The following is a 20781-nucleotide window of genomic DNA, read 5'->3' on the forward strand; positions in this document are numbered from 1 at the left end:
TTTAAAATAAATATTCCTGCCTGTAATGGACTAACTTGAATAAACTTCTATAAATTAATCAAATAAACCCACTATGAAGACATTACATATTTTCAACTACGGCATGCTTATTTTTGCCATGTTCACAAAAAATATGTATGAACACAAATCTGTTTAAAGTTCCCAAGAGTAAAATATGTAATTCCATTTTTCATTTTCTCACTGTATCATTTTCCCCAGATTTACAGTTTTCGGTGCTGCCTTGAAAAGTTTGCAATGGTTTAAAATCATTATAGTAAAAAGTATTGTTTTTTCATATTTTTTTTTTTAACCACAACAACTATGTATTTCTAATAATAAAACTACCGGCTCAAAATGTTTGTATGCTCACTGTTAAGAATTTTCAAAACTGTTAGGTATTTTATGAACTATTTTCAGATTTGTAACTTTTGTGTTGACCTGACAATCAATATTAAGATAATATTTAAATACTTTAAAGAGATTATTTGTGGGCATAGAAATAAATTAATTTACAAAAATTACAGGTGTATTAATACTTATTTATCAAAATCAGCGGTAGATCCGTAGAATTTTCTGTTTCTATTGCGCGGCATTGAATTGCTGAAACAAGAAATATAATTCTAAATTAAATCATATTACAAATGTAAAACTCTCTGATTAGGAGTGGTTCCATCACAGAAAGGATAATTCAAGAGACATTGTAAGTATGCGGGGCCGTATGCATTCACATGCTGACAAACTGTCTCCATAGAAAATTTGTTACAAAAACATAAAAAAATATGAAACCTTAATTTAATAGTTTAAAACTATTATAAAAAGAACTATCGGAAAGTGACAAATACGGCTGTGATCTGTTTTTAGGTGTTTTACTAGTTTTCTTACTAAAACAGTGTTAAAAATATATTTATCTCGAGTGCCCAAAAACTAAAATAACACTGTCGTAAAACCATGCTTTCTTTATTTTGTGTTTCTTTTCACCCTTTTAAACAATGCTGATGTGTTATATATATTTAGATCTGTTTCAAAAATTGCAATTATATTTTTAAAACAAAATCTTAATTGTCACAAAGAAAATACCTAGTTAAAATACAACATTGTTTGAGAATGGCCGCATTCAAATAAGTGTGTCATAAAGTGGTTAAAGCGTAAAGCTAGAGTTATGCCATTTTTTTAGAGTGAGATTGTTTTCATAATAATCATATTTTCAATCAATAATTTTTTATAATTTCAAATAAGAGTTGTGACTATTTTATCGGATGTGCGATATTTTCTAATGGACCATAAATAAATGTAACAGAGCAAAGAATTATGTCAAGTCTTAATCAGTTGTAACTACCTGTCGCTGGTGGTGGCAGAGCTGTAAAAGAAGCCCTTGCGCAGCGAGGAGGCGGAGGAGTGCGAGGGCGTGTGGCGCGCGAAGGCCGAGCGCGGTGTGGTGCCGGGCGCCGTAGCCAGGCGTGGGCGCTGCCCGGGCGTGCGCAGCGAGGGCGTGCGCAGTGCAGCACCCGGTGGCGTGGCAGCCACTGAACTGCCGTCCGACGACAGCACACCCGTGAAGCGCGCCCAGTAGTCCGAGCTGAACTCCAGGAGCCTCTCCATCACCTGGACATGCACAAAATGTTGAAAGGTGCGTGACAAAAGATTGTCACAATCAATGAATAAGAAATTAATTTATTAATACACTATTTCATCAGTATACTGACAAAACTCTCTAAATGCATTATTGTCTATTTTAAGAAAATCTATTTGAATGTTTGACTCAACAAAAGTCTTTTCTAGTCTTCCTTATTCATATTTTGGACATAAATATATATTTTGCGTGTTTATTATAAATATTTTAAAAACATATTATTTAAAAAAAACCTTTTGCAGCCCATTAAAAAAACACTTATGTAATGTAACACCATGAGGCAAACCAAAGAAAAAAAAAAAAAATTGTAGTACAATTTTAAGAAAAATAAAGAACTTACAGCAAATTGTTGCAGTGTCTGTTTGTACATATAGTTAGGTTCCGGGTCTCCATCAGAGTATCCTACAATGGTGGGTCCAAACACTTTGGCCAGGTTCTCTATAGGCATCTTGCATTCAACACACTCTGCCACCCTGAGGAGATAATTATTATAAACATGATGATTGAACTAATTAAGATGGGCTTTAAAGGGCGGCACATTGTGTTTTAAATTTCTTTATTATTAAATGTGCATTCTGGCTAAATTTATTTTTAATGGGACAATTAATCTAACCATAAATATGTATTGTCCATTATGTATATATTTTTCAAATGATTATCACATTCTCACTCGTGTACTACTGGGTGTTTCAATGAAAATGAGACATGAATATGGAAATCAAAAAACTTTTCTACATTAAAACTGCATGCCGAAGGTAACTAATTTTTCTTATTAGTAAAACCAAAATCATAACACTTTCCCGCCAATTAAAAATATTTCTAGATGTAACGGTCAACGCGTGTTCTCTGTGCGTATCAATGTTGAATTTTGTCAAAATATATATATCTATGGAAGTGCAATTTCCTTTTTGTTTAATATAATTAAAATAACATGTTTTAATAAGGCATTCTTTGTAGATTGAATACTACTAAAACATATTCCCATAATATTAGGCTGTTATTAGAAAAAAAACAAAGAAACCTAACCTCGAAACAATGTAACTAAAGTTACGTAAATGTACAATAATCAATTTTTTTTTACTATTTCATTAAAATATCTCGAATTCTAAGCTATTAAAAGTTGTAATGTGCGTTACCGGCTCACTCACATTACAGATAGCAACAAGAGCTCTTGTGACATAATCGTAGTTATTCGCTCTAGTAACTATATTCTGTTTTTATAGTATCACGTTGCTAACAGGAGCCGATAAATGAGAAGACTGAGAATAAAATTGAAGCAGGATAGAAAATAAGAAGAATTTCAAAATAAACATCACTAAGAGACAAATAAAACTTGTGAAAAATATTTCTGCCAGCACATCCAACGGCCTCTGTGATAAATCACTATGTGGTTCAGACGTTTAAATCACAGATGGAAGGTTTCGGATTCGATTCCCGGTGAGAACACAAAACTTAAAGTGTGATTTTCTCAAGCCTGGGTGGGTGTTCATGCTATAATTATTATTTATTTATAAATTTATTGCAAAAAATAATAATATACATACTTAATAACAGGGAATCTATATAAAACCAATTAATGTAAAATGAAAACGGAGTGTTCTCTGTTTATGATAGTCTCCATCTAACATGGCACAGCCTGTTCTAAGATGGAGATTCATAATTCACATTGTAATTGGGCCCTCCTGGCTTGCTGTGCAAATAAAATAAAAAAAGAATCATAGTATTAATTTTATGGTTCCTCGTCTGAAGATTCCTAAGATGGTATTCCATTATTGAGTTAAGGCTCAGCTGAGTGAATCTTTGCTGTAAATATTATTGTTAAATTACTATTAAGTTAATTATGTTACTATTCCATAGCATTCTTATGCATTTTGTTGAAAAATATGACTTGTTAAATAACCATATAACATGAGTTACTTTTTTTTCCATACAAATAGAGAAATTTGTTTATAGTTATTGAAATAAACAAGAATCCCTTCAAATTTACCTAATTTTTATTTTTTCTTACATGTTTTAGCATTATATACCTGTGCTTAGAACTGCATGACAAACGGTGAAATGTGCGTTACCACAGTGAAATAATATTTAAAAATATTTGTTTACCTTAATTGAATTAATGTCTTACTGAAAACGTTTCCCTAATCGATGTTCAATGTACTGTGATATACAGAATATATATTTTTTATATTATTATTTATATTATATATAAATAAAACACATTGAAAAAGTCCCAATTGTGGAGTTAAATGTGACGTGAGTTAGCATGGAATTACCCCACTGACATATTAATGAAGTATTAAAAAAATCTTTTGGAAGAAATTTACGATAAGAAGACAATAATGTTTAGTACCCATTTTGAAGAAATATCTGAATTCTTACAATACAACAATATTATTCATTTTTTTTTAGTTCTCGAACTTTATATATTATCTAAATACTGGACGTTGTGAAAAATAAAGGTACGATATTATTATAAATATACAACAAAATCATGTCAATTCTGGGGGTAATCTCTCCTACAAGTATCAGCTTAGCACATAGAAATATATATTTGATGGGTATGTATGTATTTCTTAGTGCCAAGCTGATAGGATCTTATTTAACAGAAATACATTGTTGTATAATAAACCAACATAGTCAATTCTGGGGTGTGCTTCCAACACAAAGTGCACATTGAGTATAGTACAAACCTTTGTAGATGTAGCATCATAAATGCAAGCGTGTCCCTATTGGGTTGCGGTAACTCACTGATGGCCTGGTAGGTTGCCGCTACACTGTCACTTTTGTCTTCCATTTCTGTGGCAGACACGAAATCTGTAAAAATATGTATACGTTTTTATCAAGAAAATACAAAAACTTTGATGATGTTGTAAACTTTTTATAAAGTGTCATCTTGTAGCAACACGCAATTCAGACTTTTATTGTGTGAGCATTTACAACAAAATATAAATAATTTTGCTTTGAGATGAAGATGAGTTCACTTTCAATAGCTACGAGGGCGGATTGAAAATGAAGCTACCCAAGTAGGAAAAAAACCATTTATTTCTCAAAGTCTCCTTTTACTTCGACACACTTAGTAAGACACTACACTGCAAGGGCTAGCATAAACATAAATTGATAATAAATAAAAACAGTTTAAACCCTTTTTAACCATGAATAAGAAAGATATTTGGGACATTAAAAAAAATTAAATTGTATGGTAAAATGAGACATACCAGACCACAATGAATATGTTACAAGTGGCTCCTTCAAAGATCTCAGGAAGTCTTTAATACACCCGCAGATCACATTAATGTCAATGTTGTTTAGGGGAGGTGTCCCTTTACCTCTCATGAATTTTTCCTAGAAAAAGTTTAGTAAATTATAAAACCAGTACTTCATGATCGTTACTAATTTATCAAACAATGTGATATTGGTACCTTCAAAGCTTTAACTTCCTTCTCTGATCCAGGAACTCGATAAAGACCGACTTCTGTTAATCCCCTAACCTCCACCTCATTCACGCAATGAATTATCAGTGCAGGTATCATTGGGCTCACATTCGGCGTGAAGTCGGCGATAGTGCCCTAAAACATTACAATTAAAAATGAGTTTGATTGAAAGATTTCTCTGATTATATTATAACGGTTTGGATAAGAAAACATTGGCTATGTATAATAAATTGTCAGTCGGTTAGAAAATATTCCAAAACAAATTTCAATGACTGTTTTATAAAACATTTTTTTACATATTTCACATATATATATATATTTTATAAATATGCATGTTTTATTTGTTGATCAGCGATAAAAAAAGAGATGAAGAACTTACAATGTGGTTGCCATTTGCATTAGGTGTGAGGTGAGAGGGCACACAGGGCAGGGGTAGCCTGTCTCTGCACTCTGAGTGACAAACAGCTCGGCAGTCACTGCACTTCACAACGGACTTTGCAAACCTTATTCTATAATAAAGAATGGAATAGATATTAATAGAATTATTGATTATATCGTCGGGCTTCTGGCACAAGTTGGTAACTACATTTTACTAGTTGTGAGAGCTCATCCCAAATCAACAATTCAAATAAAACTGCAAGCCGAATATTATAAAATATTCTTATTTGTATTTGTAAAATTTGAAATTTTTTTATTTACCTTTTAAATTAAGATTATTTTAAGCCATTTATGAAGACATCTCATTTTCTAAAATTTTTTTTTTTGAATTCTGAATTATATTATCCCATTATAGTAGAGAGTAAAAGTTTTATGCAAACAATGTCAACATGGTGGGTTTATTGAAATAATATAGAGGATTTCATTCAAATTTGTCCTTAACCAAACTAGGCATAAATTGGTGATATAGGGATAGTTGGTCGGAATGTTTTGTATTCATTTTAATAAAAAGTATGCTGTGATGTGATTTATTTACTACATGAATTATTTTTTTATACAAATTATCTTTAGTATCGAATAGTGTCGAAGTCTTAAAAAGTTTGGAAATTTTGAGACTTGGTCTCCATATCTCGTCTTTGTTTCAAGACTCAAAGCCTTACTTGCGTCCTAATTATATTATGACCATAGATTTTTTAAGTCAATGTTGTATAATAATCACATCTTGTGGAATGCCAATGATTACTTATTAATGATTTTGAATTAAGTGATGTTTACCTGTTCCCACACGTAGTGCATGGTTCTGGTCTGATGATGGTCTTATTGACAAAAGTGTGTTGGCGGAGTCTTCCAGTACCGCGGGGACTACATACTCCTCCTGCACCACTAGTCATTACGTTGGAGGTACCCCAATTCTTAATATCTGATTCTGAAATTGAAAAAAAAACAATGTTGAAATGTATTTCTAGAATATTTCTATTCTATCAATCTTGATATACTCGCTCGGCTCACGGAAATGTGGAGTTTTGATCATATTCAAATCAGTTCATAAACTCAAAACATCGAATGTGTGTGTGATTTATGTAACCTGGATTATTATTAGCGAGCTTGAGGCGATTTTTCACAAAAACAGTTCTTAACAAATTATCTTTTATTATTATCATCAAAAGATATATTCATATTCAATAGTAACAAGATACAGCTTTTATGGTAATTTAAGATGAATAATTTCTATTTTCACTGAAAAAACAAAAGTAATCTTACCGGTTTTCAATGGTGGAGCAGAAGGTGTGAAATTTTTTATGTTGGTATCATAATAGCCATCTCCCTTGGACTGAATCTTGATGTTGTATTCTGTTTTAGTGGATTTAGGTGTCGGAGGAATGACCTCCTGCTTTACGGGAGCTTGAACATCATCACTGCTAGTACTACTCTGGTATCCCTACAATTTATAATGACAGTTGTTTTATTCTCCTATAGTGAATAAAGAAATATGTTTATGCAGCTTAAACTTAATTCCATAAGGGGTCTCAATTTCAATGTTTCTTATGAACATTTTGCTATCTATATTATAATTATCGTCTTTAACGGAGGCCATGTTTAAAACAATAAATGGTGACATATATTCAAATGGACCGTTGTTAATATGATTTATTCAGTTTATGTTTACATTGCGGATTACTTCTGCTCCGGGATTAGTGGCTTATAAGTTTGGGTTTCATGACTATTATTTAATAACATTTAGATTTCAATCTAGTCAACTAATAGACCTCACTGTGAACAGTTTTCAAAGCTGTTTATAAATTATGCCAAAATAAATTATTTCCAGAGTTCGTATTTTTTTGTGTAAAAAGGCTAAGAGGCTCAATAACAATTATAAATTATAGCACAGAACACCCAGGGTTAAAAAGAAAGGTGAACCATTAACCGCCCCATGCGAATTTTAACCTTTACATCTTGGAGACTGTCAATTTTGAAACATGTTAATATTCATAATCCTAGTTGAAGGGTAAATGGGTGTAAAGTTAATGTTTGCTTACCTCAATAACTGAAGAAGCAATAATTCGCCCGTTAGCCATACATTTGTTTGAGCAGCGGTCAAGCGTGAGGGTAGTTGTAGCCACTACCCTACCACCCCCGTTAGCACTCCCATTTGTGGTGTTAATATCCATCTGCACATTGGAAGAGGAAAGGAAGAGTTTTGTTAGCCAGACTGGATGCAAAAGCAACATTGAGACAAGAAAAATATTTTATAGTCATAGAAGAATTGGTTTAAAGCCTGTCACCCACTTATAATTTTTAGTCCCGGACTTCTCAAGTTGGTCAAAGCAATTCATTTATGACATGTAATGATTAGAAAAGTTGGAAGATGGCAAAACATGATTTATAATTTTTTATCAATTTTAAAATTGGATGGCCTCTAAAAAATTTGAATTTTAGTTACAAGCCTAATTCTAGTGTCAGTAGATGCATTGAACATTTCTTTACTGAGGAATTTTTTTCACCATGGTGCATTTGCACAAAATATTTTTAAAATGCTAAAAAATCCGGTGATTACTAAATACGCCTAAAAAACTGACATACCATATTTAGCCATACTTTAACAAAAATATTAAAGCTAGTCGGACTATGTCAAAAGCAAACAACACAGCCACAGGGCATGCATGACAAGATGAATATGAATGTGCAAGAAGATAGGAAAGTACATATGTCAGGATAGACATGTGTGTAGCAGTGCATCCTCCCCGCTTACCCCTACAGAGAAATGGCATGATGGTGGTAGAGGTAGTTCTTATGCAGATTATTCTAATATTATGATGAAGGAAACATTAATCAGTTAGTCGGACAAATAATTACAATAAAACATTAAATTAATAAGTAAAATATAATGATTACTTAAATTTATAAGCTATTTAAAAATACTTGATAGCACATATTAAATAAACTAGAAATTTTAGATAGGAAATTTAAATAAACTAGAAATTTTACAAAATAAAGCGATGAGAATAGTTCTTAAGAAAAATAAATATAGCAATGTAAAAAAAATGAGAGATGAACTAAAATGGTTATCTGTAAGAAGGAGACTTAAATTTAATATGTTGATATTTATATATAAATTTTTTCACAATAAATTACCAAAATATTTTAAGGATAAAGTTGTCTTAAACAAAAATTGTCATGAATATGCTACTAGACAAAAGGATAAAATAAGACTACCATTATTGAAAAGAGCTGAGTCGCAAAATTGTTTGATGTATAAGGGTTTAAAAATGTATGATGAGATGCCTGAATGTATGAAGAATGAAAAGTGTCTGAAAGAATTTAAAAATAAATGTATAAGTTACTGTAAGGAAATGTAAATATATATAGATGATGTAAATGTACATAATAGTTTATATTAGTTTTAATATAAGCTAACTTAAGAAATAAATAAAAATAAAAAAATATTGAGCATTATTGGAAAAACCTAAATAAAAATATTACATTAAGTTACATAAGCAGTTATAAAGTAAATAAAATGAAATACATAAATAGCAATGTTTTTTCCTGAATTCTATTTTATGGGGAAAATTATTTTTCAATTTATGAAGCTATTTCAACATACTTATTTTAATTATAACTTGGATAAAAGTCGTCATTTATTGTTTATGTAATACCAATAACTGTTTTTACTGTATAAATATTGTTTTATTGCATGCAAAAGGAACATATTCAGTGAAATGGTAGAGACGATGCAACAGAATGGAATTACAATGGCATTCAAGTTATAAATTCCCAAAATGCAGAAAAGCTGTTGATCGTATTTGTGTACCTTTCCGTTGGAGGATTTCCTTTTCTTTAGTGGAGGATGCTGATCTTCGGTTGGTGGGGGTGCCATAACACCAGAGGGTCGGTGCCTTCTCCAGGAGCGCCGGCCATTAACAAGAGACTCATCCAGATCATCTTCGGAACGAGAAAAACTTTGGTCCGATAGTAAATTACCTGTAATCAAAACGTTTTTTAAGACATTAGTATAATTTATTGTAACCTCTCCTAAACATATTGAAAGCTGTTTTTTATTATTTATAAATCTATCCAATACATTACATCATAAATAGATAAGGTTACAAATAAATCTAGTTAAACCATTTTTAAATGTTTTGTTAAAAGGTTCTAGAATTTTTTTACAAAAAATCTAAGTCTAATAACATAAAGCGTTTGGATAGTTTTGGGTTGAATTAAATATAAATACCACAATAAAAACCAAAAATATACCTGTAGAATTCATTTCATTAATGGTATTAAGTCTGGCATGTCCTGTCTCCAGACCGTGAGATTGTGGTCGGTTAGTTGAAGTATTGTTAAGAAAGGCCAACTTTTCCAAGGTCTCATTGTTGAGTTTATCTCGGTTGTCATTGAAAAGCAGGTCGCGGGCCAGGATCATCTGCTTTTCCTGTTTCAAAAAAAAAAAAAAAATATTTATTACGACCCTTTACATCACAGATTTTCTAATGATAATGTGACCCTTTTTGTAAAAAGTATTAATTTAATTATTTTCTTTCTTATTTTTATGTTAAACCGGGTTGTGGTCCCATGGTAATGTTGCAGACTTATGGATCAAAGGTCCGAGATTCAGACCACGCTCCACCACAATAAAAAAAAACGAATAACCCGCTAAGTCTCTATTTTAGAGGCTGGTCAGCAGGTGGGAAAGAAAGGACGTGGAAGTTATGAATTATAAACCACAACACCCAGACAAATTGAGAAAAAAATCTTTGCTGGATTTTTTTCTCGCGACTGGCAGGAATTGAACCCATGATGCCAATTTCATAGTGGGACGTTTAACCAACTGAGAAACGACACCTGTCAAACTTAATTTCCATTTTCTAGCATAAAGTATTTTACAACTACATAGTTGAAAACGATAACAAAGTTGAAATATTTAGGTAAATTGAAATTATGCAAATACATTTTCATAATTCAGGTTTATTATTTTAATAAATCATTTAATTTCACATTTACAGTAAAAATATTATAATGTTTCGTATATTTTTTATATTCTAAACATTAAAACTAATCACTGGAAACATTCTACCATCTCTCATATTTGCAAAACATTTTAACAGTAATTTCCAACAGTTGAAATTTATTTAACAGTCTATATAGTAAGTACAGAAAATATCTAATTTGATTCAGAATAAAAGAAAATAGATGTTTTCTGTTCTTTATTACTCGCCATCATTATTTTCACTTTTTTCGCTAGTAAAATGCAACTTTCCACTCCCACTTTCCTTCATATAACCTTTACCACTCCTCGTCACTAGCTCCTTTGTTTTGTCGGTATGTCTTTCCTTTTCATTTTCATTTTTATATTATTTAAATCGTTGCCTTATTTGGTTAAATTTAAGTGAATTCATCTTATTAGATGGCCGGCCTTATTATGTATTTTTAAGTATTGTAACGTATACATAATGTTTGTTCCCTTATAAAATTAAACAAAGATCTGATGCACAATAAGAATTTAAATTAGTTACGCTAACAGGTATGACATTATTTTATTTTTTATTATACATATTTTGAATACAACTGTTACTCAAGTAACCATGATAATAAACACAAAATGAGTCGCATTTTCATGATCAAATGATATGTATAATATGAACATAGAGATAAGTAAGATAAAGGCACATTAGCTAATAATCGCTCGCCGTTCTAATAATATTAAGGGAAATACCAAGGCATCTCTGTCATTTTCGGCTCTGATCCTCTGCTTCTTCTCTGCGTCCAGGAGTTTGCGGGCGTGGGTGAACTTGGCTTCCCACACGGAGATGGCCTTCAGGGCATCCTGCAGCTCCTTCTGGAGCCTCGTGGCCTCTGACTCGGCAGCCGTGTACTGCTTCTGCCAAGTCTCCAGCACCTCCAAAAAGCGGATAAAATCTGCAATGAAGGAATAATAAGCGCTGAGGAACTGGATAATAATCTGCATGTCTATACAAATTCTTTGATTAAATTGTGAATATTATTCTGTATTTATAATATATCATTGGTTTTGTATCACCCATCAATGGAAGGAGCACTCTCCCGAAACTACAGCTGTGTTGTTAAAACAGTATGTCTATACAAATTGTACAGACTCCATGAATATACTGTAAATATTATTCTATATTTATAATATTAGTTTTGTATCACCTGCGCTCTCTCAAAACGAAACGTGTGCTCTTTCAAAAGAATAAACTTAACAAATACAACAGGGAATATGGAAGTCTAGGCATTTACAGGGCTTATGACTTGTCATTGGCTGATGAGCTGAATGAGATTGGCATTGGTAAGAAATATGGATGTTCAAACATAGGGAAAATGGTGAATGTTACACAGTGTGTAAAGTGGCCACTTAAACCAGCCAATGACAGGTCATAAGCCCTGTAAATGCCTAGACTTCCATATTCCCTTCTTTAAGGTATTCTCCATCCCTGTTGTAATTTGTTAATCTTAATGACTCCTGAGGGGGTGAAATGCAGTCTTTTCTCTACAAACATTTGGACAAACTCAAATATTGTAAGAATACACTTAAATGTGCTACACTAATAACAAACTTTTTATTTTACAATAATTTACAACAAAAAACACTATTACATCCACACCTGGTGGTGTATAAGGCACAGTACAGGTAACTCGACAATTTGTTTCATGAAGTGATCAATCTTACACTTCGGGGCTTCGATTACAATGGAAAATTAATATGGTTATTTTCATTAGTCTATAAAAGTAAAATCGAATTTTCTGTATGAAAATGTGTATTTGTATGAAAATTTGAAGTATGGCCATCAGTAACCTGTAATTAAATACGTTTATTTATTTTTTAAATGTGAATATTTAATTTCTCGCACAAAAAAATCGAGTTTACTTTAAAGAAAATTGAAGATACCTCTGTTAACTTTCCATTGTAATCAGGGGCCTGGTACCAGACCAAGGACAATGAAGTATTATAAAGTAAGAACTACCTTTTGAATGAATGTTTCGCATCAACTTTTCTAAGAATCGGTACACCGATTGCATTATATCACAATAAATGATTAAATGAGGCAAATTGGTGAAAATTTTGCTTTCGATGCCAGTCGGGAACTACGGAATATTGCAATGAAGAAACGTGTTTCAAAATAAATATTTCTGTTGAACTTGTTAAGCATCGAGACTTAATGCATGTAAGGCAAACTCGCCGACCCCTACACTGCAAGGTGAACAGATATAACAAAAATATTTTGGTCGTAAATTGATTGTTATCTTTGGGAAGGTTAAATGTTTATTTCCAAGTCAGGCACCCAGCATTGTTTTATTCACTACAACAGACAAATTTTTGGTAAATTGCAAATCAACAGATATTGCAGGATTTGTTTAACTGTTTTATGCACAGCCTTTTTTAAAATTGCTGGTAAATTTAATAATATTGGCTAAACCATATCATGCTTTGTGTGATTTGAGTTCCATCTGTTGAAAATATGCTTTTTTCCTGTTTCCAACTAGCTGACAATTTAAAATAAAAAGCAAAGCAGTTTTTTTTTTAAATCTCCGGTAAGTTTATGCATTACGGGGGGAATAATATGTGACGTATTGTAAAAACTATCTTAGGAAGCATATACAAGAAAACTTATTACGCCATAATAATGCAATAAATCAGTGGATTTATCGCTATCAAGTGTTTTAAGGCTGTATTTTCATTAGGTTGAAAGAAGATTAAACATTTTTTTATCCAATTAATACTTACATTCTTCCGCAGCACCATCATTTAAAATGTTGTTGCATCGGTTCAAATCATCGAACTCCGCTAAAAGGGAGAGTACATGACTGTCGATCCACTGATACGTCTGTCATTTTTTTAAAGCTTCGGGAATGATCTACAATCAAAAGTAAACGTTTAGAAAACAAAATCGTTAAGCGACGCAAAACCACAACCGTCATTTGACAACACAACCATGCCTTAGATTTAGAAACGCCGAGACGACGCCGAACCAATGGATTTTACGTTTGTTGCAGTTAGATTCGTTACACTGATTACTGACAAATATGACTTTTAATGCAAAATTGCTTAATAATTATGTAAAACAAATCAAATCCATAACTACACACAGATCGAATAGTTGAATTTTCATAGGCCACTTATCCACTAAATCATACTTGACAACAGTTTTTAGCTATGTAATACCTTTTTATTATCAATATTAAAAAATAATTCTACTTCTATTGGTTTGAAAACTTACGAATTAAACTATTTTATCATTAAAATAACATGCGAATAATTCACGGAACAGTTAACGAAAGAAATACCGACACAAATCACAACGGCCCAAACAGTTGATTTGTAATCGTTTTAAATTTAGACCAATGAGAATCGATGTTATAGTCACGGCGCAGGGTAGCGTCTGCAGCAAAAGAGAGAAATATAGACATAGACAATAAAAAAACATTTTCTAGACTGTCGTATAAATCCAGATTCACAATGAACATAATTAGAAATTTATAATATATGGTTAGTAAAAAATATATGATGAATTAAAGTAATAATTTAAGACATATTTAAAATCGGGTTTTCATACGGTCACTGTGAAACAATTTATTTAGATAAGTGGACAGCCATATTTATGATTTAGTCAAACAATCGATTTTTAATTTGGATATAATATCACAACATAATATACCTTTAAGTTTATGTTATATATATCATCATTATCATCGTTCCCTTTCCACATATAATGTGCATAATACACTGTATTGGTACACCAATCTCAGCGTACCTTATTATTTTTTTACTTACATCAAGATAAGATGATCAGTCTTACGGTTCAGGTGCCAGTCTAGGGCCTATGAAATATTCTTGTTTAAAAACACATTTTCAAATAAATATTTTATGTTAACCACTTGGGAATCGAACCCGAGACCTCTTGCTAAGTAGGCAAACGCGATGACCATTATGCCACGAGGCTGGCATGTAATATTTTATCTTAAAATATCATCATCTTTATTTTAAGCCCACTTCCTTGTTGAAGCATATAACGTCCACAAACATCAAGTGGAATGAAAATGTAAAAATGTTTGAAATATTTGTCATTTTACCAAAAAAGTGATAATATCATAAAATGCAAAATAAAAAAAAAGGTGGAAAAAAACTCTTAGTCACCAAACAACATAAATGCTTTTGTAGCAATAATAATTTTTTTCTTACCCAACATTTAATGATTTATATATTTGAAAAATGTTAACTGTGCTCATGAAATTAAATAGAAGGTTAAAATAATAAAACAAAGTATTATTTTCTCTCTGAAATGTGTATGAAGTATGAAATTTATATAAAATAACTTATATTCAGCGGCTTCTCACAGCGATTGGTTGAGAAACATCAGTAAAGATAATAATAAAATTTTATGGAAAAAATACATGTTTATTTATGGATCCTAGCAAGAAATTAAACCCCCAATTTCATATTTGATGGCATGATGCATGAAGCACCAAAAGCAAAAATAACAAGATTTGCCGAATCCCTTTTATGAAAATACCAAGAATATATAGATAAGAGTAAATAAAAAATTACCGAGATTTCACAATAAAACAAATATACCCACCTGTTATAATTAACTTGGAATCAGAAAAAAAAAGTGAAAATGTTTTCATTGCGGTATTTTTATTTTTATTATGATATTATGAGATATTCTTTTTTAAACGTTTGTGGTCAAAATTAATTTTCTAGATATTTTAAGTGGTATCGACGGAAGAAACACCGGAATTGTTTTTTTTTTTAATCGGTTGAATTTCAAAATGGAATTCACCGCATATCTATGTTTCGCATTATTATTTTGTGTTCATGCACCGGTGAGAAAGTGAAAATATTCGTTTTGTTATTTAAAGAAAAAACACACATGAGGGAACAAGGATAACTGCAAATTTAATAACCTCGAATGAGAGCTGTAATGTTAAATTAGTTTGGTACACTTTTCTATTATTTGTGACGTATTTCGAAAATTTGACAACCCTGCTCTTGTGAGCATGCGTAATGTATAAACGCCAGTGCTGACACCTTTGAAACGGCACATGTTCGATCAAATTGTTTTGTTTCATATGTCAGTGAGACGCATGCGCTCTGTGAGGGATGGTCCGTTACGGGTTTGTGTGAAGTAAACATTGTGTGTGTATTTTATTTATATTGTTCCCAGACGGTTTTGACGTTTGGTCGCGAGCGCACCGCGCGTCAGCTTGGTGCGCCTCATTGGGCGGGAGTAAAGAAATTATCCTCTGTTATTTGAAGTTCAGTGATTCTTGTGAGAGAGAACGATGGCAGACGACAACAATTGTGACGATGGGGGAGGAGACATCTCTCTGGGTTTCCGCCTTCGCGGCCGCAAAGGCGCGCTCAAGAAGAAGAATGTTTACAACATCAAGGACCACAAGTTCATGCCGAGGTTCTTCAAGCAGCCAACATTCTGTTCTCACTGCAAAGATTTCATTTGGTGAGTAATTAATACTAATTACTTCGTTAAACATTCTCTCCCGGCCAAACTTCTGGCCGATTACATTGCGATACTTTTATCTCGTTCGCTTTTTATACTGTTTTTATACTATTTACCACTATTATCGCTATTATTGTTATGCGATTATTTATATCACTCCTAAAAAATACAAATTTGCAATGATCGGAGGGGGTTTCATTTATAATTTTTTCACGCAAGTCTTTTTTATTCTAACTTTCGCTACTCAATTTAGTACTTCAGTAATTAGATTTCTACAATAATATCCTATCAATTTAGTACTTCAGTAATTAGAGTTCTACAATAATATCCTATCAATTTAGTACTTCAGTAATTAGAGTTCTACAATAATATCCTATAATTATTCATTCTAAAACTATATTTTTATTAAATTATCGTATGTACGTATCAGGTAGTAAGTAAGTAAACCGTGTATGCTTCTTATAAGATTCCATTAAGCGTGAGTATTGTTTTAAATTCATGTAACTTGTTAAAATAGTTTCTACACGCCAACAATTAACGAGCTTTTGTAAAATCATATTAAATTTTTAACTACGTGCAGAAGAAAACAATTTAAATCAATTTTTTATTGTTTTGTATGTTCAAAATAATCGTCATTTTAAGGAGTAGTCAATTTAAAACAGCCCTTTTAACCGAATTTTTCTGGATATAAAAATTATTGGTTTTTTAAGGTGGTTCTATACTGCACCATTTCATTGTTCCTGGACTGGCACCTGAAGCGTAAGACTGATCACCTTACCTTCTATGTAACAAAAATGGCCAATATACGAAATTGGAGTACCAATAGAGGGCTCTATGCACCACTGTGTGGGGATAGGGAATTGGTGACACTGATGAATGAAAATATGTAATAAATTAAATTGAATTTCGCTTACCTTTCATAAATGTATGTAAACTTGAAAGTTTTTATTCACACTTGTGACGTACGAGCAATATTACGTATTCCCAATATTTCTACACCATTAAGCCACAACTCCAGATTCTGGTATTAAATGTCACAGCCTCAAACTGGAGTTTTTTTGCATGTTCTTTTTTAGACTTGCGATGAAAAAAAAAACATCTTTTCTATTTATTGAAATAGTTGACATTTTGAGAAGCGAAGGCATTTACAGGGCCTTTGACCTGTCATTGGCTGCTTTAAGCGATCAATTCACACACTGTGTATCGCAATTCTGCCTATGTTTGAACATCTATATTTCCTCAACTCTTCCATCTCTTAACTTTTGTGTTGTCGAATGTAGTAAACTAACACAGTTTTTTTACCATTCCTGTACCTAATTGCAATATGGTCAAGAGGAAGAATGACAATATCCGACACAAGCCCTCAGTATAATTTTCCAACCTCACAGTAATAGGGGCAATGAAAGTAGCAGAGTTTTAATTCAATTAAAATCGCGGTTTATTATTGAAATTTACAAAAGTACTTATTTTTTCGCGAAGAATACATGTGTTTTTGGTATGAGAGAAACCAGGAGGAAGGCCCATGGCCTTTAAAACGGTTTTCGGGTATGTGGTTGGCGTCCTTTCACTGTTACCTTTTGTGAAGTAAAAGAGCTGGAACCTTTATTGACGTGGATTTTACCGATATTTGTCGATATAAGGTACTCGAATTTTCCCACAGTTGATACGTTTTAACCGACGAAGGCACTGAAAATTTTGTATAAATTTTCTATTATGAGTCAAGTTAATAATTATTGGGCGTGTGATATTTTTATTACCTTAGAAATCAATCAGTAATTTAACTTTGATCGTGGAATTACTTTCTTTTGTCACCGTAAACACCTGCTGAGTTTCAAAGTAGGCACCAAAACTCTGATTTAAAAATGAAAAACAGTTTTTTTATATTTTTAAATTGGCTACAGAAAATTATTCACCGGCGGATAATAATATTAATACGCATATCTTTATTTGACATAAAAAAAACACATTTACATTTTATTATTATTATGGATAACTTCCATAGCGCCATTTTCGTAATATAATACCTCAAGGGCGCTTTACGAAGTGATTATATAAAGATATAAATTTAATTTAAACTTTTTAATTTAAGAAAAATAATGTATTTTGTCACCACATGTTAAGGATTTATTCAAATGATTAAGAGAACAAGTGGGTTTTATGTTTCTTCCGAAACACACTCCACTCTCACAGTTTCGAACCTCTGCTAGGAGAGCATTCCATGCCGTAGGGCCTTCGACCGCAAATGCGCGTTCGCCGAATTTAGTGCGCTGTTTGCGTAGAGGTACAATAACTTCTCCTTTTAACGTAGATGTAGCTGATCTAAGCGTAAGACGTCTGTCAGCTAGTTCATCTGTAATGCAGAGTTCCCTTAGATATTCTGGAGCAGAGTTGTGCAGTGACTTATACATAAACCAACAGAGTTTGTATGCCACGCTCCGTGGAAAACGTAGCCAGTGTAGTTACCGAAGTAGTGGAGTGATATGACTGAACTTAGAGATTCCAAAAATAAGTCTCGCTGCGGCATTCAATACAGACTGTAGGCGAGTCATTTTATTTATTGCACATAGCACATAACAATATAATATACCATTTATCATCATCATCATTCCCCTTTTCATAACTAAATGTGCATAGGGCATTGCATCGGTACACCAAACAGCGTATCTTTATCATTTTTGTTACATAAAGGTAAGATGATCAGTCTCACGCTTCAGGTGCCAGTCCCGGAACTCTGAAATATTCTAGTGTAAAAACACCTTTTTAAATAAATATTTCATGTCAACCATGTCGGAAATCGAACCCGAGACCTCTTGCATGATAAGCAAATGCGCTGACCACTACTTAGGTCGACCATGCATACATTAAAAAAAATATTTATGTGCCGAATAGTGCAGTACAATGTACTATGTATATTTTCCAATGCGATTTAAATGGCATATTTTTATATTCACCCGAATGACAGCAATTTTACATCTGGAATGCACTGATTATTATTTTTTAATAAGAAATATGTAAGCCCTGAGGCACCTGCTTAAGACCATCTCCGAAAGACGTGCTAGATGGATTGGACACTGTGCGTCGCGAGGGTCTCCTATATGAGGTAATAGAGGGGGTGGCTGAGGGGACAAACTACAGGGGGCGTCCTCACTGAGAATACTTAGAAGGCTTCTGCGAGGATATGAGCTGAAGAGTTAATAAGGGCCGCACGAGAAGAACAGGAGTGGCAGAGGAGATGCAGAAGAGATGCAGAACTCTTCTGCGAACCAATATATCCATGGTGATTGTAATGAGAAACAGAGAGATGCGCTTCCGACCAGGGCCCCGATTACAATGGGAAGTTAACAGAGTTATCTTCGACTGTCTATAAAGAAAAACCGATATTTGTGTACGAAAATGAGTAGGGTCAAAGCACTAACGAATGACCGTTTAAGGTTCAGCTTGTAGTACAATCCACATTAAAGGTATAAATTTCATTATTTAAGCGTACAAAATAAAAGAAAACAATAAAAAACACATTAATTTTTAAGTACTTTTACTTTTTTATTGAAATACGAGTATTAGAATTATAATTAATATTACTCTAAAAAAATAGCAGAATCACCAGTGAATGACCACTACTACCCCAGTAAAAATAATACTCAGTTTAAGTTACATCATAACATTATAAGACACCCTAACACATTAAAATATGGGTATATTCAAAGAATTGCATAAGAAATAGCATCAAATAAAACACTTACCACACCTTTCCTTATAAAAACACTATCAATCTCAGAACAATAACGGGAAGACGCACTGTTACCTTTTGACAACTCACAGTTCAAAACTGATAGATTTGTATCTTGCCAAAAGATGTGTCCGCCTACTGCTTTTGTTATAGTTTCTAGTGTTCAAAGTTTTTTGACTGGACACATGTAGCAATTCTTATTATATTGTGTTTCATTAACCAATGGTCGTTTACTGGGGGGTGGTCATTTACTGGTGCTTTGACCCTATATTTGCATGAACATTTAAAGTATCTTCGTCGGTAACTTATAATAGAACATGTTTAGAAGAAAAAAATGTATGCATATTCTGTTTTTCATACAGAAAACTTCATTTTACTTCGTAGATCAAATTAAACATAAATATTAACTTCCCATTGTAATCGGGGTCCTGGGCTGGTGTTAAGAACGAAATTTTGACGCATTATAGCGCGTATTTTCGTACTTATGTACGTAAATACGCGATATGACGCGTTAAAATTGCGTGCATAATACTAGCGCTGTGTTTGGCTGGTTTAAGTAGCCACTTTGCAGTGTAAAAATCATCGTAATCGTCACTAAACCTCCTATCATCATTGCGATTCTTACTTTATTGGCAGCTGCCCTGAACAAGGACTGAGTGCTGCAATGGAACCAGTCGCGCAAGTTCTTCAGCCAAGAGATGCGTCTTCTACCTGCACTGCGTCTCCCTTCAATTCCTTCCCTGTAGAATGACTTGTAAAATTTTATATTTTTCGCCTCTCATCACATGTCCAAAGTACTCAAGTTTTCTTTTCTTTATGGTCTTCAGTACCTCTTTATCTTTTTCCATCCGTCGGAGAACATCATCGTTTTGGACTCTATCCACCCAGGAGATTTTTAATATCCTCCTGTAGCACCACATTTCAAAGGCTACGATATTTTTTGAAGTGTTTTGGGGAGTGTCCACGTTTCGACGCCGTAAAAAAGTACTGAGAAGACGTAACATCGAGTAATGCGCATTCGGAGGTCTAAATTAAATTCTCTACTGCAAAGAAGGTCACGCATCCTGAAAAAGCAGTCTCGCG

The 20781-nt window shown here is 32.7% G+C and overlaps 1 protein-coding gene and 1 long non-coding RNA gene across 3 annotated transcripts; both read right to left on the reverse strand.

Moving 5' to 3' along the window:
* Positions 1-287: 287 nt before the first annotated feature.
* LOC148277417 (rac GTPase-activating protein 1-like) lies at positions 288-13816 on the reverse strand. Of its 2 annotated transcripts, XM_088232934.1 has the most exons (15): positions 13731-13816; positions 13238-13367; positions 11210-11412; positions 9751-9928; positions 9308-9477; positions 7536-7667; positions 6760-6937; positions 6274-6424; positions 5441-5570; positions 5050-5196; positions 4846-4972; positions 4321-4444; positions 1971-2103; positions 1337-1602; positions 288-600 (listed from the first exon to the last, which is right to left on the reverse strand). In XM_088232934.1, the coding sequence occupies exons 4-15, from the start codon at positions 9917-9919 to the stop codon at positions 537-539; spliced, it is 1791 nt and encodes a 596-aa protein (XP_088089060.1). In that variant the 5' UTR covers positions 9920-9928; positions 11210-11412; positions 13238-13367; positions 13731-13816; the 3' UTR covers positions 288-536. The 2 variants fall into 2 exon arrangements, with proteins under 2 accessions (XP_088089060.1, XP_088089061.1); XM_088232935.1 differs by lacking the exon at positions 7536-7667 and having other exon boundaries at positions 13676-13803.
* Positions 13817-15587: 1771 nt separating this feature from the next.
* On the reverse strand, positions 15588-16912 carry LOC148277418 (uncharacterized). Its single transcript, XR_015823484.1, has 2 exons — positions 16886-16912; positions 15588-15953 (listed from the first exon to the last, which is right to left on the reverse strand). It is a non-coding gene; the product is annotated as an uncharacterized LOC148277418 (long non-coding RNA).
* Positions 16913-20781: the final 3869 nt, after the last annotated feature.

The sequence above is a fragment of the Micrasema longulum genome, unplaced genomic scaffold, assembly GCF_059751315.1.
Source record: "Micrasema longulum isolate JH-2025_06_02 unplaced genomic scaffold, ASM5975131v1 h1tg001038l, whole genome shotgun sequence".
Taxonomy (NCBI): domain Eukaryota; kingdom Metazoa; phylum Arthropoda; class Insecta; order Trichoptera; family Brachycentridae; genus Micrasema; species Micrasema longulum.